The 23,267-nt window shown below is 40.5% G+C and overlaps 1 protein-coding gene across 2 annotated transcripts; it reads right to left on the bottom strand.

Moving 5' to 3' along the window:
• On the bottom strand, positions 1 to 22,513 carry LOC138127827 (probable multidrug resistance-associated protein lethal(2)03659). Of its 2 annotated transcripts, XM_069043904.1 has the most exons (8): positions 22,331 to 22,513; positions 3,937 to 4,170; positions 3,458 to 3,888; positions 3,254 to 3,410; positions 1,490 to 3,207; positions 1,210 to 1,440; positions 208 to 1,157; positions 1 to 154 (listed from the first exon to the last, which is right to left on the bottom strand). In XM_069043904.1, the coding sequence occupies exons 1-8, from the start codon at positions 22,420 to 22,422 to the stop codon at positions 125 to 127; spliced, it is 3,843 nt and encodes a 1,280-aa protein (XP_068900005.1). In that variant the 5' UTR covers positions 22,423 to 22,513; the 3' UTR covers positions 1 to 124. The 2 variants fall into 2 exon arrangements, with proteins under 2 accessions (XP_068900005.1, XP_068900006.1); XM_069043905.1 differs by lacking the exon at positions 1 to 154 and having other exon boundaries at positions 901 to 1,167.
• Between the last annotated feature and the right edge of the window lie 754 nt (positions 22,514 to 23,267).

The raw sequence follows: 23,267 nt of genomic DNA, 5'->3' as shown, positions 1-23,267 counted from the left end.
AATTCTTTCAGTTTTTATTGCAAACTATAACGACAAACAATGATATCTTATTGTTAGAATATAAAAACTAAACAAATCTGATTATTGAAAACACTAAAGTTTAAAATTAAATTCTTTTAATATTTTACATCATACTGACATGATCATCTTCTGACTGAAATGAGAAAAATTCAAACAAAGCCACTATAACTGAAATAAACCACTCACATTTTCGACTGTCTTTGTCAAGTCAGCCATTGCTTGCACACCGCTCTTTTTAACGTATCTATAAAAGGATCCATCACGATTTTGTAAGAGTTGATGTGGTTGGCCAAATTCGACAACCAATCCCTCATCCATTACCAAAATTTTGTCAGAATCGATTACTGTATTCACTCGATGTGCAATTGTTAAAACAGTACAGTTCTGAAACTTTTTCCTAATTGAGGACTGAATCAATTCGTCAGTTTCTAAATCCACATTTGCTGTTGCCTCGTCTAAGACAATTATCTTGCTCTCTTTCAGCATTGCTCGCACTAAACACAGCAACTGTCTTTGTCCTACACTAAAATTCGAACCTTTTTCAGAAACCATACTCTCCAAGCCTGAAGGTAAGTTGGAAACAACTTCTTTCAGCTCAAATTCATCTAAAGCCCTCCAAAGCTGATGGTCACTGTATTGGCCAAAGGGATCTAAATTTTTACGTAGACTGCCCAAAAACAAAAGAGGGTCTTGAGGGATAACCGTAATTTTCGATCTAAGCTCTCTCAGAGGTATTGATTTGGTGTCGATGTTGTCTATTACAACAGATCCTTCAAAATGGAACAGGCGGAACAGAACCGAAATCAAAGAAGTCTTTCCAGCGCCAGTTCTACCAATTATTCCAATTTTTTCTTTACACTTAACCTTAAATGAGACCTTCTTAAGGACATATACATCGTCTGAAGAATATCGGAGAGAAACTGAGTGAAATGATATATTTCCTGAAGTTGGCCATGATTCGGGAGGTTTCTCAACTCCATCATTTCGTTCCAAAGATAATTCCGAATACTCAACTACTCGTTCAACTGCACTCATTTGAGCATTGAGTTCCATCCATGTTTTCAAGGCATATTGCATTACTAATAATAACGAATTTGACAGAGATATAGCTAGACCAACAGACCCTACGTGTGTTTCTATAAATACCTAGACAAGAAATATTTTTTTCATAAAATTGTATGAACTTACCAAATTTAATCAAAAAGAAAGCGAAAATTACTAAACCATTGTATAAAACACACATAACATCTATCCAAAATCCAAATGTTGAGAACGTTGATATCAATAAGTGGAAAGCAGAAGTGTGAATATCTTGATGATTGTCAAATTCTTGTATCAAGATTTTTTCAGCACTGAGAGCTCTTATTGTAGCTAGACCTTGAAGTGAAGCTGATATGTGTGTAAAAACTGAACTTCTGGCTAAAATTAAATTAGTTACTATATTGAAAATCACATTATAGGGACGTACTAATTCCTTCTGTCCTTTTAAGATTTCTACTTGTAGATTGAAATATAATAAAATAGAATGCACAAAAGATCAAAAGTAGAACGGTCGGTATAATCATCCAATAATTTGTTACTACAACAATCACAAGTGTCGCCAAGACGGTGAGCAATGACATGATGCTATTCATCAAGCTCACAGGAATTTCTTCATCTATGCTTCCCATATCTTTTGAAAATCGATTAAGAATTCGACCACTGGGATGATGATTAAAGAAAGTCATTGTGGTATTTAGAATGGTAATTAACATGTTATTATGTAAGTTTTTTGAAGCTTTACTGCAGAACTTAGAAAAGAGTAGTGCAGATATGTGACTTGTCAATATAAAACACATTAAAAGCCCAGCAAAAGTGTATAGACAGTTACTTGTGGTGAACATTTTTGAAAGCTCAGACGTCAAATATGCAGCTTCTTGTTCTAAATTAACCCAAAATGTCAAAAAAATATCTATAAAGCTTCCCCATAACCGAGCTAAGGTAAATAGCAGGAGCACCAGACATGTGAATAACCAGTGACCAGCGGCTGTACAATAAGCTCCATAGATTTTTTTATCAGTGGTTCCTGAACTTCGATGTTCTTTTGTCTCGAGCGGTAAATTGTAAACTTTTAAACCTGGACTGTCTACAGTCTCAGCAAACCTTTCGCCATTGTTTTCTGTGAAGTACTTATCTAAACACACCAAGTTTTCATATTTTCCACTATCAACAATAGTCCCTGTTTCCAGAAGATATATTCTGTCCACATTTCGAAGGTACTGGATCTGATGAGTAACCAGCACTACACACTTGTTTCTTAAATGATCTAGAATACATTTGTTAAATATTTGTTGGGCAACGTTAGCATCAACAGCTGATAAAGGATCGTCCAAGAGATAAATATCAGCATCTCTATAAACAGCCCTAGCGAGACTAATTCGAGCTTTTTGTCCACCACTTAACATCACACCTCGTTCACCGACAAGAGTTTGATCCCCATAAGGAAATAGGAAAATATCGTGCTCTAAAGCACAAACTTTAATCACTTTTTGATACTTTTCTGAGTCGAAATTTTGCCCAAATAAAATGTTTTGTCTAATGCTCGCGGAAAATATCCAAGGCTCTTGACATGCATATGAAGTTGTTCCCTCGACTTCTCTAGTTCCCTTCACAGGGTCGAGTTCTTTTATAATCACTTGAAGTAAAGTTGATTTTCCACTCCCAGCCTTACCAATTACACCTACTAGCTCTCCCAGCGAAGCATGAAAATTGATGTTTTTTAAAACGTAATTGGATAAAGATCGGTCCCATTTTATTCCAAGATTCTTTATGTAAACTCCAGTATTTTTATTTTGAAAAGTTTGATGATGTTTGTCAATGCAATTATCTACCTTATCTGGTTTGCCATTTGCCTTAATTAGATTGTTCGAATCATTATGGGTCCTTAATAAGAACTCTTTAATTCTTTGAATTGAAACTAGAGCTTCTGGAAATATGATGACAGCCGCTGGTAAGGCAATGTTTATGGAATTTTTAATACTTTCATAAAGATTAGTTAAAGCGAAAACATACTGCGACGTCAAAGGCGTTCCAGTTAATACTGTGGCCAGTACTGACAAAAACACACAACATTTTGTCATATAAATTTTTAAGGTGTTGTTGGTTAAACGAAACCGATTAGCAACCACTACCCGTTCACTTTCCGTTCTAAAAAATTAAAGTTAACTATTTGTAAATTAAATTGGATATTTACCTTCTGGCCTGTTTCACTATATTCGCAAATGATTCTTCCCAAGTATACATTTTGACTGTTTGAATACCGGATATTACGTCATTCATCAAACGAATCCTGTTATCTGTTTTCACAGCCACTTGCATTCTGATGTCAGGAATTTTCTTTGACAAGTAGACTAAAATGTAGATACTTATATTTTTGTTTATCAAATGATTCACTAACCTTGAAAAAAAAGTGTAAGTATTAAAACTGCAGCGCCCGTTATGGCAGTGTGCCCAAGTGTGACGTCCATGTAATAAATTCCAACAATTAACTCAACAGGAGCCATCCATAGAGTATGCACAGACATGAATGCGGTGTCAAATCTGTTGATGTCATTCGACAGCAAATTAACCAGTTGGCCCACTGAAATTTTCTCTAGAGTGCTTTTTTTCAATTTTAAACATCGTCTATATATGAGTGCTGAGCAGGCAATTCGAACTTTCATTCCCAAAATGTGAAGTTGAAACATATACCAATGTACGAACAAGACACGAATCAGTGAAAGTAAGACAAGGACGGAAGCAAAAATGTATGCTTGTTGTCGAGTTACTTCCGTTTGATTGGGAGTATAGTAATCGAGTAATCTTTTAATGTAAAAAGGAATTAACAATCTACAATTTTGAAGTAAGTCGTTGATACATCAAAAAAAGTAATCTTACGTTGTGGTCAGTTGTATTGGAAAAAAGCTAAGTCCATAAAGGACAAGTTCTAAACCAAAGAGTTTTGTAAGAGCTTTTTCTAAAGATGGATTTTTGCTTAAGTTTTCTTCTTCTGACCAAAGACTCTCTAATTTATCTCCCAAACGGCTGGATTCGTGATTTTCGAGTGTTTTATAAAGGTCATCTTCGGTGAGCTCTTTTCTCCATCCTTTTACGATTAATGGTAGTTCCCAACTGAAACAATTGTTGCATCGTGATGAATCGAGTGGGCCATTCAAAGATCCCGCCAAGCGGCCATCTCTCTTTTTTTTACCAACATGCGCAATGGTTTTCATTGATTTTCATTTCATTCATTGAATTTCAATTAAACGTACATCTAAAAAATGGATACAGCAGCGGATCAATTCATAGCACAAATTCAAGAAGCAGCATGGAATAACACCAAACCATACACATACAAAACAGTGGACAACAATTATCTCTTAGAAATAAGAGAACTCGTGAGAGATAAAAGAAGGGCTAGGAGAAAGTGGCAGACAACTAGGAACGCACCAGACAAAACCAAATTAAACAACTTTACACAACAATTAAAGCGTGAAATTATAAACTTGAAACAATCCTCAATCAAGTGTTACCTAAGAGAACTGACAAATGAAAGAAGTATAGACTACTCACTATGAAGAGCTACCAGGAAGCTGAAGAAACCAATAACATATACATATACTGCCATTAAGAACAACGGATGGCAAAAAGCGCTAAAGAAAAAGCGGAGGCTTTTGCTAATTTTCTCGAGCAAACATTCCAACACTATACAGCTCAAAATAATTCCATGAGCCAGGAAGAATATAATAACCAAGACGATGAAAAAATTCCCCTTGTTACTCCAAAGGAATCGCCAACGAGATTAAAGTAAATCTTAATCCAAAGAAAGCCCCGGTGAACTACTAAAAAACCTGCCCAAAAAAGCAATAGTAATGTTGACATACCTGTTCAATGCAGTAATCAGGTTGCAACATATGCCTAGCTGTTGGAAACGAGGTTAAATCATACAGGCCTATATCGGTTTAGCCAATTATCTCCAAACTCTTTGAGAAACTGCTCTTAAAAAGACTAAAACCGACAATTGAAAATAAAAACTTAATACCGAACCATCAATTCGGATTCAGGCAGCAACATAATACAATCGACCAGATACATCGTATAACAAACGTAATAGAAGAAGCATTAGAGGGAAGGGAAACCTGCTCGGCGGTATTCCTGGACGTTCCCCAGGCCTTCGATAAGGTCTGGCATCAAGGACTGATGAGTAAATTGAACAAGATCTTGCCAAAGCAATATGTGCATCTGCTGGAGTTATACGTCACTGGAAGGATATTTCGGGTAAAACAAGAAGATGAATACTCCCAGTTCAAAGATATAAAGGCCGGAATGCCCCAAGGCAGCGTTCTAGGCCCAGTGCTTTATCTACTGTATACGCATGATCTACCAAAAGGAAACAACATCACCATGGCCACCTTTGCAGATCACACGGCGATATTAGCAGTTGGTCGTGAAATTAGCAGTTGGTCGTGAAATTAGCAGTAGCACTAGAAGATAGCAAACTCCTTGTGATAAAATAACCGAATGGACTCGTGTCTGGCGAATCAAACTGAATGAAGCAAAATCTGTAGGTACATATGATAACTTTTACAAATAAACGAATAGCGGGTCACCATAATGTTAACATGAATGGCATCATAATACCCTACGCTAATACGGCGAAATATCTCGGAATGACTCTGCAGACAAAGTTGAAGCGAAAAGAGCATGTGAAAAAGAAAGAAGTCGTCCTAAAATATAAGAAAATGTACTGGTTGATAGGTAGAAATTCACAGTTGTCTATATACAGGTGTCCCAAAAATGGCGTACTAACGGTGCACTACGGTGTAGAAGAGACTACCGTAAACGTCAGAAAAATGTTTAAAAAATTCTATTGGCCTTAATTGCTGATTTGGCGGTCCTTGAAAGTGGCACTTAACAGGAAAATTATTTTGAAATAGTGTTGTGAGGTCCGGTAATTGACTTAGTCAATGACCTATTTGACCGGTCAATAATTGTCAATGACTTGACGTATTTGACCAGTCATTTTTAAAATTTCAATTTCCCGCTTATAATGTTGAAGATTATAGGATATGATGACTGTTGGACTAATGAGATGAGGTTATGTTGGGTTGTCTGATTTCATTTACGTAGCTGTTGACAACGAAGAAATCGATTATGACAACAAATAAGTAGATTATGACAATGAAACTGTAGCGTTACGAAACGCCACAATGGCGATTGGCCGGAGTAGGAGGCCACGAGGTCCTACTTATGCTCGCGGGGCTAATAGATCGCAGTTCGAAGACCCGGAACTAGCAGTTAACGCACGGCATTTGGCAGCGCGACGCGCCCACCCTGCCTTCAAGTTTTTTACGTCGCTCATTCCGGAAGCGGAAAGTTTCAATTTAGAGTCATTTGTGCCAGCCACCACGGGGGGGCTGGAAGAACACATGTTACCCCCGCAAATGTCAGGCTGAGGTGGCCTCACGCCTCTAGGTTGGCGAGCTGCAACCTATCTTTCAGAACCCCACTTTCACTTTCTCTTTCTCTTCACTTTCTCTTCTTCTCTTCTCAGCGATAGGTGACCGTACGGCAATGTTGGGTCCCTTTTCCTCTTTAGTAACTTGCCGGAAAGTCATCTCCTTCTTTTCAACCCCATCTTTCTTCCTGTCCTTTTTTTGACCTGCGAGTTACGGCAAGTAACATCAGGATAGACGTGCACGACTTACCGACACAATACCGTCCAAAATCTGAATTCTCCCGCTCGGTATAATTTCGAGGTAAACAAACCGACGCCATGACGGTCCACCTGTCATGACACGCGCACGTGTAGTACCACCGGAAATGCACATTTTTGATTGCGCAGTACCACGCAAGCGCAGCCCGCCTTATAGCACAACTGAATAAGGTCGAGAATCGCGCGCGTGACGATTTTCGCGATTTATGGGACTGCGGTACCGAGATTAAAAATGCGGAAGTCGGACACTTCGTCGAGAGCCGTCGAAGCGACGCCAGCGAAGCGCCTTTTAGAGTTCGTGGTCGAGTGACCCCTCGCACTATAGAGGTAATTATCGTTCAATTTTGAATTCATTTCACTAAGACCATGTATTAGGGGTGGTTCGATCCAGTTTAGAGTCAATCCCGTTTGGATGAATTGATCCAGTACCGTATCGCAACTTTAGAGTACCGAAAATTTTTGAGTAAAGGAGTGCCGGAAGGACTTCGATTTAGCGCCAAGAACCCCCTTTTTCGCTGAAAGGTAATTACCGAATCTTCCGATTTTCACAACACTAACGACAATTCGTTAGGGGTCGTTCGCAGGGCGATTCGTAGCCAGATCGTTCGCAGGGCGATTCGTAGCCAGATCGTTCGCAGAGGCGACCATTTTGGAGAACATCGTTCGCAGAGGCGATCGTTTATTTTGAGCACCGTATCGCCAAGGTCACACCGCAAGTCAAAAGGACGCTATTCGAGGAGACAACAGACCCGTCATAAAGCTAAGTCGCCATATTTTTTTACCGCGGCATTGCAAAATTTAGGAACGCCTCGAATTTCTCGCTTCTCGCTTTCATAATTTTTGTATGTTCACTAAATTTTTTTGAAACTTTGCAAATGTTTAGAATTTTTTGTAAGAACCTTTTCATTCAATCTCCAGTGTCAACTTAAAGAAATTTCAGTCAAATTTAACGTTTCGGAACTTCACCGATTTAAGCTTTCCTATCAGGATCAATTTTAATTTTTTGTCAAGGTGACACCCCAATCTTGACCTTGGGTTTCATTAAGTTTACTTTTAATAATTAGCTCGATCAGAAGGAAGTCTAAGTTCGGGAGGTTCCTCATCAGGAATCAAAACATCTTTTATTTCGTCGAAGAATATCATGTTTAGTTTAAGATTCGGTCACATGTGAAAGAAAAGCTTTTCTGGTTACGACCAAAGTAGATATTAAGGCCACCAAAAAGTACTGGTTCCGCATCTTTCAATTTTCATCTAGTAGTTACAAGCGAACCATTATCGCATTCGTGTGAACCAGTACCGAACCACCAAAGACTGTTCTGTGGATAATTTTGCAGTAACCGAATAAACCAAAATTTGTTTAACGAACAGAAAGCGTTTGCTTTTACTTACCTTCGACGAGTAAGATCTGAGCACTTGTCCCGGCAGCTGGACAAGCAACAACCAGCTCAAGACAATAGCTGCCTGGCGCCCATTTTTTAAAAATCCGAACCCACGCCCTCTGCCCCGAAAAACCCCCTGGGAGCCCGGAGCTGTCACTGGCCAACTTTTGGTCACACAAATTTTGACGCCCAGAACGTGGGGCTCGATTTTTTGGAGCAACCACAAATTTTCGTTTATCGTTCATCTTCATTGAGGCTCAGTCACTTTTTTCAATCGGAGCAAAGGGAGTTGGTAAAGGTTTATTGAAAGTTGAATTTTTTGATTGTGTGTTAATGAGAAGCGGAAATTTAGCGGCGAATTCATTGTTTGAGTAGCGGTCTTATCTTGTACCCTCGACGACAAAAACCTTTTCTCGGAATCGACTATCGTGTTGCGCGCTGTTTTTTGGTAGTGTTTTGACCGGCGTTTTTATTGCGTTACCGACCCGTGGAATCGCGGTGAGTCTTCGTCAAAATGGACGAACAATTCAAGGTCAAGCATTTACTAGCTGACGAGCTGACGTATGAATTGCGTATACGCGGCATCACGACTAGCCGAAACCAGGACGATAAGAGGAAACTGTTAGCGAGAGCTCTGTCCAAAGAACTAGGTCGACCGGACGAATACTTTCTGTCACTTCATGACGCAGAGTATGATCACGACACCGAGGTCCAGGCCATTGAGGACACCCTTGAGAGCATACGCACGATTTTGACAGAATTTGAAGGAACGGCGGAAGACATGATCTTCAAACGGTTGAAGACCCGTCTAACGCACCTTTCATTTCGCATTCGGCGAATGAGACGCGAGCGAGATGCGGAGTATAGAAATGAGGCGTACGCGACATGTTTGTTGCTCGAAGCTGATCTTCACGACAAGGCAGCAGAAGCGAGCCCGGTTACGGTGGAAGCGCCACCAGTCGTCGCGACTACTCCCATTTACGTGCACCCTCACGCGAGATCTCCGGAACCGAAACTAGTGCCAATTCACACCTGGGGCGTAGCTTTCAACGGGGAGGAAAATGGAATGACGGTGAACCAGTTCTTGGAACGGGTAGAGGAACTGTCGGTAGCGCGAAACGCAACCAACAGGGACCTTTTTAACGCGGCCATTGATCTCTTTAGCGGCAAAGCGCTGATTTGGTATCGTTCTGTTCGGAGCAGATTGAGCGATTGGGACGAAGTGGTTCAGTTGTTGAAACAGGAATTTCTTCCACCGGATTTCGATGAATTGTTGTGGGACGAAATCAAGGGCAGGCTTCAGGGAAAAAGCGAGTCGATAACCATTTACGTTGCGGTTATGGAGACGCTTTTTGCTAGACTTAGTCGACCACCGGCGGAGATAACCAAGGTAAAGACGATTCGGAGGAATTTGCTTCCATGTTACCTTAACCAGCTTAGCATCACCGAAGTTGTCACCGTACCGGAGTTGATTAAGTTGTGCAAAAAAGTGGAGGAGTTATCGGCTTTGCGGCAGAAACATCGCGCTGCACCCAAGTCATCTTGCGTGTTGGAGCCAGAGTTGGCATATGTTCGGGCGAGCGAACCCGCGAAAGCGAGTCCACGCGCCATCGTCGTGAAGGAACCCTCAGGCAATTCAGCCAGACGGGGTGAACCCGCGAGTTCGTCCTCCAGGTCGTTCAAGTGCTGGAATTGTCAACAGCCGAATCATTCGTTCATGAACTGTCGACTGAAAAGAAAGCAGTTTTGCTACCGTTGTGGGGAGCCAGACGTCACCTTGGCGACCTGCAAAAAGTGTAATCCGTCGGGAAACGCGCAGTAGGGACGCGGCAGACTTGCGGCCGTGCTACGTTCCTAAAACATTCCAAGGCCGATGTAAACGCATCGATCATCGCGAAACGTACGGACACCCAGTGGAACGCTTGGTTAGACGAAGTCAAAGAGTTTTGCAAGCCTTCTCGGGCAAATTCCGCTTCCATTTTCGTCAGCAAAACCAATGACAATAGGCCATTTATCAGACTGCGTCTAAACAATAAGGAAACTGAAGGACTCGTGGATTCCGGTTCGAATTGCACTATAGTTGGTGGAAAAGGAGCCGATTTAATTCATTTTCGCGCAGGTGGAAAAACTTTCCCATCTCGGCTAAAAACCATCAGAACTGCCGACGGAAAACAACATCCGGTAACCAAAGCTATCGAACTAGAAGCAGTGTTAGACTCGTCGAGACGGCGAATTCGTGTCTACTACGTGCCAGATCTTCAGCATAGCGTCATATTAGGGTGCGACTTTTGTAGATTATTCGGACTCAAGATAGATTTCGCGGGTCACAAAATTGAAGTAGCGTCGGATATCGTAAGAGTACCAGAATGTGACGCGGTGACGGAGTGTGGCGCGGATCGGCATGAGATCACCGAGATCATCCGGAAAAATTTAGATTTGTTGAGCAACGACGGAAAGTTAGGGAGGACACACAAAATGACAGTCACAATCGACACGGGAGAAGCATTGCCGATCAAACAACGTCCGTATTGGTGGTCTCCGTACATGCTTGCGGAAGTCAACAAAGAAATTGACCGCATGCTCGAGAACAATGTCATATCGCCTTCTGACAGTCCGTGGTCTTCTCCAATTTTGTTAGTAAAGAAATCTTCCGGTGAATACCGACTTTGCTTTGACGGTCGCAGGCTCAATGCCGTGACAAAACGTGACAGTTACCCATTACCGCGTGTCGACAGGATTCTCAGTATGTTGCGAGGAGCAAAGTACATCAGTTCGATCGATCTCAAGAACGCTTTTTGGCAAATCCCGTTAGATTCAGAGTCTAGACCGAAGACAGCTTTTGCGATTCCCGGCAGAGGTCTTTTTCATTTTAACGTATTACCGTTCGGACTGACAAACGCAGCCCAGAGGCAGCAGTGTCTCATGGACAGAATTTTCGGACCTGAACTAGAACCTCACGTCTTTGTTTACCTGGACGATCTAATCATTATCGCCCCGACATTCGAGAAACACGTACAAGTTTTGAGGGAGGTGATACGACGTCTTCGAGACGCGAAACTCACCGTGAATGCGAAAAAGTGTCAACTTTTCCGCTCAAGTTTGAAATATTTGGGTTTCATTGTCGATGAACATGGTCTAGGTACCGATCCAGACAAAGTAGCGGCCATGGTGAGCTATCCAGTCCCGAAGACTAGTACCGAAATCAAACGTTTCGTAGGCATGTGTTCTTGGTATAGGCGTTTCATCCCTCATTTTTCGACCCTCATGTCCCCGATAAACGCGTTACTTACCGGAAAGCGAAAGCGACAGAAAACGGAGTGGACTCCTGAAGCTCAGGAAGCTTTTCAGAAAATCAAGGATGCACTTGTTTCAGCACCCGTATTGTCAAGTCCTGATTTCTCGAAACCTTTCGTGATCCAAACTGACGCTTCAAACACCGGTCTAGGAGCAGTTTTAACGCAAGATTTAGACGGAGATGAGAGAGTGATCGCGTACGCCAGCCGTTCGCTAACAAAAGCCGAGCGAAATTATAGCGTTACGGAACGAGAATGTTTAGCCGTTTTGTTCGCGTTGGAAAAGTTCAGACCTTACGTTGAGGGCACCCATTTCACGATCGTGACGGACCATTATTCATTGCTCTGGTTAAACCGAATGAAGGACCCAGCAGGCAAGTTAGCGCGATGGAGTGTCAAGCTCAATCAATTTTCATTCGATTTGGTCCATCGTAAGGGCAAGCTCAATGTAGTACCGGACGCACTATCGAGACTACCTGCAGAAATTGCTGCGGTAGACATTGACAGCTTTCTCGGCGTGAACTTGAATGATTTGGACGAGTCGTACACGCGACTTCGCGACAACATAATCGCCAATCCTCAAAGAAATCCATCATGGAAAGTCGAGAACGGTTTCGTGTATCGATTCGTACCGAACAAAATTGTACTACCCGGCAACGTCCCGGAGTGGAAGCTTTTAGTACCGCGAAATCAAAGAACAAAAATTTTAGAATCATGTCATGATGCACCGACATCAGCTCATTTCGGGTACTACAAGACACTTTCAAGGTTATCCATCAATCACTTTTGGCCGAAAATGCGTCGTTCCGTCATTCGTTACGTTCGAAACTGCAAGGTTTGCAATGAGCAAAAAGCACCGAACACCGCTCGCGCAGGGCTTATGGGAAAAGAAAAAAAGGTTCAGTTTCCGTGGCAAATGATTTCCGTTGATTTGATTGGTCCATTACCGACGTCCACGAAAGGATATTCGTATCTCTTAGTGATCGTAGATTGGTTCACGAAGTACGTTGTACTATTTCCGTTACGAAAAGCTACGAGCTCAAAAGTTACAGAATGTATCGAGAACGGAATTTTTCTTGTGTATGGTGTACCGCAATTCATTTTGGTCGACAACGGCAAGCAGTTTGTCGGAAACGAATTTGTAAAGACTTGCGAGAACTACAAAGTTCAAAAGATCTGGTTCACAGCCAAGTATCACCCTCAGAGCAACCCTGTGGAGCGATACAACCGCACAGTTGGCACTGCCATACGAAGTTACGTCAAAGGCGCTCACAAAAAGTGGGATGCCGAGGTGGCAAAGATCGGGTACGCGATTCGCACAGCGGCCAACGAAGTAACCGGATTCAGTCCAGCATTTCTCAATTTTGGTAGGGTAGTACCCTGTACCGGTGAATTTTACGGCAAAGTAGCGGAAAATCCGGAAACCTTGACGACAGCTGATCGCGAAGATCACGCGAAAAATTTAGAACACCTCAAGACCATCTTGCAGGATGTAACCCAGCACCTTCACAAAGCGCACGAACGCAACGAACGCTCGTACAATCTTCGGAAGCGCGACGCTGAATTTTTTGTAGGCGACAAAGTTTGGAAACGCAACAAAGTACTTTCCAGCGCTGCGAAAGACTTTGCGCAAAAATTAGCGCCACGCTACGTGCTGTGCACGATAACGAGAAAACTATCGAAACTCGCGTACGCTCTCGAAGATGAGAACCGCGCAGATCTAGGTGTTTGGCACATGAAAGATTTGAAAGAATTCAGAGGATCTCTGGCAGAAGCCGAAGAACCGTAGCGAGCTTTGCATTTCACTTTTTCGTACCGTTCAATTTTTCGATTAATTCTTTTGTCCTCCTTTGGAATGTTGACGACAGTAAAATTTTACCGTGGAGTTTGTTCAGGAAAAGTTTATTTAAGAACCCCAAATTATGACATTTAACCGGACTTGACTTACATCATACCGCAGTACTCAAGTACTAATTGACATTGAGATTCAGTTTTCAATCGTTTGATACGCGCAGATATCGACAAGCCATTTTCGTGGCGAAACCAAAACTTTTCCAGTGATCAAATTTTGACGTTTTTTTGTGAAGACTTCATCTTCGTTTTTTTGTAAAAAGTAAAAGGCAACTGAGTTACCTTTTCCTTTTTCTTTTTGAGGAGGGGGGTAGTGTAGCGTTACGAAACGCCACAATGGCGATTGGCCGGAGTAGGAGGCCACGAGGTCCTACTTATGCTCGCGGGGCTAATAGATCGCAGTTCGAAGACCCGGAACTAGCAGTTAACGCACGGCATTTGGCAGCGCGACGCGCCCACCCTGCCTTCAAGTTTTTTACGTCGCTCGTTCCGGAAGCGGAAAGTTTCAATTTAGAGTCATTTGTGCCAGCCACCACGGGGGGGCTGGAAGAACACATGTTACCCCCGCAAATGTCAGGCTGAGGTGGCCTCACGCCTCTAGGTTGGCGAGCTGCAACCTATCTTTCAGAACCCCACTTTCACTTTCTCTTTCTCTTCACTTTCTCTTCTTCTCTTCTCAGCGATAGGTGACCGTACGGCAATGTTGGGTCCCTTTTCCTCTTTAGTAACTTGCCGGAAAGTCATCTCCTTCTTTTCAACCCCATCTTTCTTCCTGTCCTTTTTTTGACCTGCGAGTTACGGCAAGTAACATCAGGATAGACGTGCACGACTTACCGACACAATACCGTCCAAAATCTGAATTCTCCCGCTCGGTATAATTTCGAGGTAAACAAACCGACGCCATGACGGTCCACCTGTCATGACACGCGCACGTGTAGTACCACCGGAAATGCACATTTTTGATTGCGCAGTACCACGCAAGCGCAGCCCGCCTTATAGCACAACTGAATAAGGTCGAGAATCGCGCGCGTGACGATTTTCGCGATTTATGGGACTGCGGTACCGAGATTAAAAATGCGGAAGTCGGACACTTCGTCGAGAGCCGTCGAAGCGACGCCAGCGAAGCGCCTTTTAGAGTTCGTGGTCGAGTGACCCCTCGCACTATAGAGGTAATTATCGTTCAATTTTGAATTCATTTCACTAAGACCATGTATTAGGGGTGGTTCGATCCAGTTTAGAGTCAATCCCGTTTGGATGAATTGATCCAGTACCGTATCGCAACTTTAGAGTACCGAAAATTTTTGAGTAAAGGAGTGCCGGAAGGACTTCGATTTAGCGCCAAGAACCCCCTTTTTCGCTGAAAGGTAATTACCGAATCTTCCGATTTTCACAACACTAACGACAATTCGTTAGGGGTCGTTCGCAGGGCGATTCGTAGCCAGATCGTTCGCAGGGCGATTCGTAGCCAGATCGTTCGCAGAGGCGACCATTTTGGAGAACATCGTTCGCAGAGGCGATCGTTTATTTTGAGCACCGTATCGCCAAGGTCACACCGCAAGTCAAAAGGACGCTATTCGAGGAGACAACAGACCCGTCATAAAGCTAAGTCGCCATATTTTTTTACCGCGGCATTGCAAAATTTAGGAACGCCTCGAATTTCTCGCTTCTCGCTTTCATAATTTTTGTATGTTCACTAAATTTTTTTGAAACTTTGCAAATGTTTAGAATTTTTTGTAAGAACCTTTTCATTCAATCTCCAGTGTCAACTTAAAGAAATTTCAGTCAAATTTAACGTTTCGGAACTTCACCGATTTAAGCTTTCCTATCAGGATCAATTTTAATTTTTTGTCAAGGTGACACCCCAATCTTGACCTTGGGTTTCATTAAGTTTACTTTTAATAATTAGCTCGATCAGAAGGAAGTCTAAGTTCGGGAGGTTCCTCATCAGGAATCAAAACATCTTTTATTTCGTCGAAGAATATCATGTTTAGTTTAAGATTCGGTCACATGTGAAAGAAAAGCTTTTCTGGTTACGACCAAAGTAGATATTAAGGCCACCAAAAAGTACTGGTTCCGCATCTTTCAATTTTCATCTAGTAGTTACAAGCGAACCATTATCGCATTCGTGTGAACCAGTACCGAACCACCAAAGACTGTTCTGTGGATAATTTTGCAGTAACCGAATAAACCAAAATTTGTTTAACGAACAGAAAGCGTTTGCTTTTACTTACCTTCGACGAGTAAGATCTGAGCACTTGTCCCGGCAGCTGGACAAGCAACAACCAGCTCAAGACAATAGCTGCCTGGCGCCCATTTTTTAAAAATCCGAACCCACGCCCTCTGCCCCGAAAAACCCCCTGGGAGCCCGGAGCTGTCACTGGCCAACTTTTGGTCACAAAACATCTAAAACTTTAATAAAGATCATTGTGGAAAACGATTACGCTTTTTATCTAATAGGAAGAAGTGGTTTTTGTTTTTCAATCGTTTTTCTGTCTTCTTAAGATGACATACGATATATTTTTATTTTCATAAAATACTTACCTACTTTTTTAAATTCTAAACGAATGTTTAAGTACATATTTTAAAAGAAACTAAAAAACTGAAAATACACACACACATTTGTGTTGAAACGTTTAAAGCGTTTTAAATTAACAAAAAGTTCAAATTCAAGCAAATATGTTAAAGAAAAAACAAAGTATAACTTCAAACAATTCAAACTTAACCTCACTTAAACAATTTTAGAACAGTAATTTATCGATCGATAAATCTTATAAAAAATGGAATTAAGAACCATTATTTGGTATTAAAATAATCCTTGACATTGAAAGAATCATTTTGTGATGTTTAACTAGTTCCTACTTTTTGACCAATAATGACTGGTAATTGACCGTTCAAGGACCGGTCAACTTTGACCAAAAATAAATGACCGGTTATTTATCCATCACTATTTTGAAATATATGAATTAAATTGTCATGACAGCCACCTCTAATCGTACATATTATCACAAAGTACAAGATTACTCACTACCAATATCTAATCCTGCACAATAGTGAATTTAGAAGCTTTGGAAATCGAAAAAAATATTTTAAATCCACTACGGTAACATTGCAAGGTAATGAAGTACGAGTACATCTTTGTTTACATTGTATTACCGTTAATAATAAAAATAATAATTATTATTTTTTTTTGTCTGAAAATTTTTTTCTATATTTTTTTCGTGTACATTTAAACATCCTGGATACGGTAGTAAGTAGTTAGTACGCCATTTTTGGGACACCCTGTATAACAAAGTCTTGTTATATAATCAGATGCTAAAGCCGTCCTGGCTGTATGGTATTCAGCTCTAGGGCTGTACCAGTCAACGCTATATAAAAATGACACAGACTATCCAGAACAAAGTGCTCCGTAATATTGTCGATGCACCAAGATATGCGAGAAACAGCGATATTCGTCGGGACTTAAACATCCCGTATATTGCCGATGAAATAAAACGCTCAGCCCAAAAACACCAAAAAGAGTTAGAGAACACGTCAATCCAGAGGTCACACAACTACTGGTAAAGGACGGTTCAACCCGAAGATTGAAAAGAAAAAGACCTAGTGACCTAAAGTGTGGACGCTGAACAGATGGAGTAATAAAACCGCCCCCTAGTGTTCGCGTATTTTAAACAGCAGCGTCCAATTGGCTTATTCAAAACGTGCGCATATTTTTGAATGCCTGACATACCTCCACAAAAATTACTTGGCGGCATCTCATTAATTTTAACCTCGCTTCGGCAGTTTGACCACGTGTTCATATTTCGAGAAGATGTGCACGTCAATGAATGCAACATTTTTCTCAGTCTATCAACTATATCATATTCTTATAAAAATGAAAAATGGCAAAGAACCTGCCTCATTGTGAAACAGACTTCGGCGTATATCGTTCTACGCAACTAACGCCACATCCCTTTTTTATTATTCCATCTGTTCAGCGACCACACTTTAGTGCAATGAGTGATAAGTGATAACACTGATAACACCAGCAATACTTATTAACACAATATTTATTTATTTATTTTTTTTGCCTCTATTTAAAAGTAAATTAATGGTTGGTCCAAGAGACCAGTTTTAATGATTCACAACTAAAAAAAAAAAATGTCATTCATAAAACCCGCGGGATTCAAAAATGGCCAAGAACGCGTGATCGTACCTCATTAATTTCCCTACGTTGTGTTTTTTTTTTACAATTTAAACAGTACCAGATTTCGTTCCAACAGGGTTTCTGAACCACATAGAAGAGTGCAAATAAAACTATACAATTATAATCAGCTATTTATTCAATGTTATAATCTTTGTAACGTGTGAGATTAATGACTAATAAACGTCTCAGGAGAGGGCACCCAAGTCTCCCCAAATGTGAGAAGACTACTCAACGAGAACTTTAGCATCCTTTTTTTTCCAAGTAAATTTACAATGTGCGGCAGATACGCTATAGAAGGGGTGAGTGGCCTTGCATGGTGCGGTGGTCTGTGGCAACCTATCCTTACGACTTTAACATTTCCCGCCTACCCGTGATTTAGTACTAAAGGAAAGTCCTAGCTGCTTTACGTTACTAAAGGAAAGTCCTAGCTGCTTTACGTTACTAAAGGAAAGTCCTAGCTGCTTTACGTTAAGTCAACAAATTGAGCTACTCTAAGTTCATCGGTTGAGGTGAGTATGACTATTACAAAGCAAAAACAAACAACGCTTGTCAGGTCCCACAAACTCAGGGAGATCACAATTCCGAAAGCTTGTGCCAAGGAAGTCGGGGACAACTTACACCATGAGTGACATTTCAGGTCAACATTGAACAAGCCCTGCCAATCGTTAAGTTTTTCGGGTCTCAAAATTTTTAAATTTTACGAGGGGGGCGTGAGGTCATGTTGAACCCTGGGATGTTAGAAGAAGCAAAACCTCTTCAAAAGAGAGACCCTCGCGGTAAGGAAGAATTTACATTTACAGCAAAACTGGGAAAATGCAAACAAAACCGCGACAAAAATTTGTTGACGAAGTTACTTAAGAAAACTTTCAAATTGGGATGAGACAAGTGGGAACAACCAATAACAAACACATACAAATTAGTGCTAAAAACTGTTGTGAGTGTGAACTTTTGAAAAGATTTTATTTTATTAATTGTTATTTTCGTTGTACATATTGTCACCGGGCACCGTTTGCGTTCCGGTTTTGCTAGTGCACCTTAGTCCCAACTGCTCTAAAAAATAGGCGGCGCCGGCCGAGAAAAGTGAAGTTGGTTTTTATACTAAAAAAGTGCCTGTTATTTCACTCCTCTCTCCAAAAAACGAGACGCGGCTCTTTTCGAGCCTGGCTCTGGTAAAAGTGAGCTGAGCTACGAGACGGCGATCTTCTTCGACTGAAGAAATGTTTTAAATACCGTTCATTTGCAACGGAAATGCTGGTCAGCTGCAAATTTTAGTGATGTCTTTGTCGGCAAGAATGATACCACATTCCTCAAGTTAAAAGCTGCCAAACTTTCTTTGAAAATGCAGGTACGCGCCCGGTCCGAACACAACAAAAAGATATCAGTTTTCATGGGAAAAGAAAATTTACTCGTTCGACAATTTGGGGAGTCCAGTTAAAATCAGGGGATAATTGAATTAATGAATTTGATGTTAGCAGGTTTCAAATTGAGAGAACCACCAAATCAATGTTCATTAGGTTAATTTATTTTTTTAGCATTCTCAAAGTTGTGGCATATTTGTAATTAAAGGGCGAGAATTGCAAATTAGAAACAGAGCGCTTTATCGTAGAAAATAACTAGAATCGTTTGCACTTTTAGTTAGAAAAGTAACAAAGCAAAGTAGAACGGGAGTAGAATCAGAGGTGCGAGTGAGAGAGAGAGAGAATGAAAATTACGAATCAATTATTAATTAGAACAGTTTTGGGGAATAAAACCAATGTAGAACAATTTTTAGAAGTAGCAGATCAACGGAATTTAGTTGCATGACATGACACTTACGTAACAGCGTTTCAAGCCCAATTTAGGTTTCAAAATAATGTTAATTTGTTTCATTTTAATTCTGTCTGTTTCATTTTGATTCTGTTTGTTTCATTTTAATTCTGTCTGTTTCATTTTAATTCTGTTTAATTCTTGGTGCTGATTTTTATTATTGTATAGAGTCGGTAATTCAGTGTTCCTGTTTAATTCTATTTCTTTTTCAGAGTTCTAATTCAACAACAAATTAAGTACATTCGGTCTGGTTCTAACAAATGTCTAAAATTTAAACATTTAAAATAATGGTGGAAAAACGGAAACTGTAATTTCAAAAGTTCTAGAGATATCGAGAAGGTGTCGCGATCGGCGTAAAGTAAAACCGAGCTGATTGGTCACTTTGGTCAAGTAGGGGTTGCGAAAGTGGGGTGCGCCAGAAATGATAAAACCGAATGCGGGACGGGAAACAAGGCTTTTTTGATTCACTGGGGGTTTGATCTTCAAGGTAGCAGTAGGTACGTTCAGTACTTCCAGCAGCCATTTTGTGACCACGTGCCACGACCTGCTGTATTACCGAGTGACTATAAATGATTGAAAATTATTTTGTTATGTTGGTAACACATTTGAAATCTTTAGTTGGCAACATCGTTGGCATGACACACGCAATTTTTAAAATTGAAACAAACGTCAAAAAAATCTAAATCGACAATGTACTTCGTGACTTACCCTAACCTAAATAGGAATGATTGACAGATGATACACGAGAAGACTTGCACTACCAACTGCATCAGTGTTGCCAATCCACTATTTTCCTTCAATCATTTATAGTCACTCGGTATAACCGGCCTGTTCAAAAGTGTAATTTGAGTGATCCCCGCAGAGCGCTAGTGTACGGACGCTTTTTGGGGATATTATTCATCTTAAGTTTTTGTCACCCAGAGTTTTTCTCGTTCAAATGACATTCGAATTTAAAATCAAAAATACAAAAATACACTGGTATTCAGTTTTGTTTTACAAAGAAAATATGAACTTACTGTACTCAATCTTAACTCTAAAATCATGTCTAAACATATTTTTCCGCATTTTTATTCTTTAGAAGCGCCCGTACTGTGGCGCCCTCATGGGCGAAAATTGGCTCTTTCTCGGAAACATTTTCGCAATGCTTTTTTAATAAAATGAACAGGCCGGTTATTATACAGCAGGTCGTGCCACGTGCTTAACATTTACAAGGTAAATTATTTTTCTAATTCTTGTACTTAAATTGTAGTCGCGGTTCAATTATTCACACAACATTAGTTCACTATAGTGTTAAAATAAAAATTATATTATTTTCTTTGAGCATTTGATGACCACGTGACTCTTTAGAATCTTGAATTAAATTCTTTATCGCGAAGTATGTGATCTTCTTGCATTTACCGATTAGGGAAACGTGCTCTCGACAAGGCGATCTAGTTTAAATTATTATAAAAAAGGGGACACCTTAAATCATTATTCGTCGCTTTGGGACTTTCTCGCGGTTCAGGGGAAGCTACCGCCAGTGTCCACCGTTCTCAATTAGCTGTTGGTCCGGCGCCAAATTTAGGTGAATAGTGACCCTTTAGGTACAGCTGACACGTGAAGAGAGGTACTCTTGTTAGTCTGTTAGAACCTTTACCCCTTTTATTTTACCCTTTATTAGACCAGGCTAGACTGAGAGGTTCCAGGGCATCGCGTCGGGTTCAATTTAATTGGGGAAATAATTCAAATCTAAATCGGATCACATAATTCGCATAATGCTGTTCACGCCAGAAACTTCTGTATTTGCCTAGCTTAGTCATTTATTTATGAGTCAGATCTCAATTCGTGGGCCGCGAGTCAAATTTCATTTCCACCAACTTCTGTAATTAAATTCATTTATTCATTTCTACCATTTGTTGGGACCAAACACCACCACACTCGATTATTTGTTAAATAAAATTTAAGTGAAGTGTGCTCAATCGTTTTAATTTCATCTTTGAAAAAACCTTCCGAAAGTACGGCCTCTCGTTAGAACCTAATTAAACAAAATGAAAAATAAAACACAACGTAAGATCCATAAATATTTCTTTTCTCATTATTTTTGTTTCGTATTTCCAAATGAGGGAAAAAAGAAATCATCGAGGAAAAGTCAAGGAAGTCGAAACGTTTCAATATAAACCTACTTTAATTGCCTTTCTCAACCAACAAAAACACAGTCCGGTCGACCCCAGCTCTTTGTTGAGCCGGTTCATCGACGCAAGATGGCGGCCTGAATAATATGTTGGGCGCGTGTACCTAAATGGCGGAAGTACCTAAATACAGCATATCCCTAGATAAGGAAAACCCACGCAGATACCTGGAAGATAAATATAATTGGTTGCTCCCGGGATGGAGAGTGGAGACTTTTACACTTGGGTTAAAAACGTTGAGCAATAACTACTTAGTACACAAAAGCGTCACTCGGAATAATTAAAGGGGATTAAAATGAAGGAGTGTGCTTATAAATCATGAAAAGCCACAGACCAACTCTAAAACTTGGTCCCTTTTTTTTCTTTTAGGATAAAAAACGTGGTCCGTACGATTTTATAAATTTAGCGAAACTAGAACAAGGCTACCTTACGCTTCGCAAGCTTACAAATGTTAAAAGCGTGATACATGGGGATGGTCGAGATAATTGCGGATTTTATAAAACATGATGGAAACATCACCAACCCACGTGTGACATATTTGTGTCTTATTATTGTTAAAATACATTTCGCGCGACACAGAAATAATTTTAGTACCGCAAACACATACCTAGTTCAAACCAGAAGGTCTGGACAACAACAACATCTAATGTAGTTCGGAAAGGACCGAAATCACACAGTTAGAGCACAGAAAAAAAAATCACACAGGGTACCTCTGCACTCATCTACAGAGAAGAACAAAAAAAAACATGGTCGTTCATCCCCTGTCGGCTTTCACCCCCGCCCCTAGTGGTTGCTGGTGGTACCGACATCGGTACTATCATGGCTTTTGTTGGCGGTTGGTTTGAATTCAAAAGCAAGTACCTCAACATTATTAAAATAAAAATGACAGGTCTTACCAAAAAAAGAAATCCGATAGGAAACATGCTTTCATTTTTGGATGAAGTTTCAATTTTTCTCTCGATAATTTTCTTAGATCTGTATTTTCCATTTTCAAATTGAAACAAAACGTATAATGCTTCAATTTAATTTACGAACTTATATTGAATATTTCTAGGCGAGTTGTTTTGTTTTTACTACAATAATATATGCACAACTGAATGTAGTGCGTTTTTTTGTTATCTCCATATGAAAAGATAATAACACATTTAAATTTTTGCGTTATCGAACTATCTACCCACAACGAACAATAAATTAACCTTGTATTTATATTGCAACGACTTTTATATTTGAGTTCGCTATATTTTAAAGAAACTTTATTTTTAACCGTCAATATCAAATTTTATTAATTAAAATTGACGTTTCTCTTCTCCCCACTTTCTCATTCCACTGACTTAATTTCTTCTGAGCCCACATTATCACTATTCATATCACTGTCCCCCTCTAAAAGATTGTTCGCCCCGAACAACTAAACCTGGTCGTTGTCTCCTGCGTAAGGAACCAGACGGTCCAAGTGAACCACCTTCATCTTAGCCTTGAGATGGCCCTTGATCCGGTATACAACTCCATTTCTCTCTCCTCTTCACTCGGCTGCCTATCCCTCTTGATACTTGAGATTTAACAACCACTTCAGCACCGCATGATCAGTTCGAATTTTGAAATGTTGACCGTACAAGTATTTATGGAAATGTCCCACCGCGTTTACGATCATCAGCCACTCCCTTCTTGTCACGCAATAATTTCTTTCCGGGTTTGACAGCACCTTGCTATAGTATTCGATGACCCTTTCTTCCCCTTCTTGGACTTGTGATAGCACTGCTTCTATACCGTTATTGCTCGCGTCAGTATCCAAGATGTACCCCTTTATTTTCGGATAAGAGAGTATAGGACTTGTAC

The sequence above is a fragment of the Tenebrio molitor genome, chromosome 4, assembly GCF_963966145.1.
Source record: "Tenebrio molitor chromosome 4, icTenMoli1.1, whole genome shotgun sequence".
NCBI classification, from domain to species: Eukaryota; Metazoa; Arthropoda; class Insecta; order Coleoptera; family Tenebrionidae; genus Tenebrio; species Tenebrio molitor.
Note: the sequence above shows the minus strand (reverse complement) of the source record. Positions and strands in the feature narration are given on the sequence as shown.

Coding starts and splice junctions, on each gene's coding strand:
- LOC138127827 (XM_069043904.1), bottom strand. CDS start 22,422: ATGGAAAATACAGATCTAAGAAAATTATCGAGAGAAAAATTGAAACTT. Junction 3,889..3,936: donor CCAATACAACTGACCACAAC/GTAAGATTACTT, acceptor TCAAAATTGTAG/ATTGTTAATTCCTTTTTACA. Junction 3,208..3,253: donor ATAGTGAAACAGGCCAGAAG/GTAAATATCCAA, acceptor TTAATTTTTTAG/AACGGAAAGTGAACGGGTAG.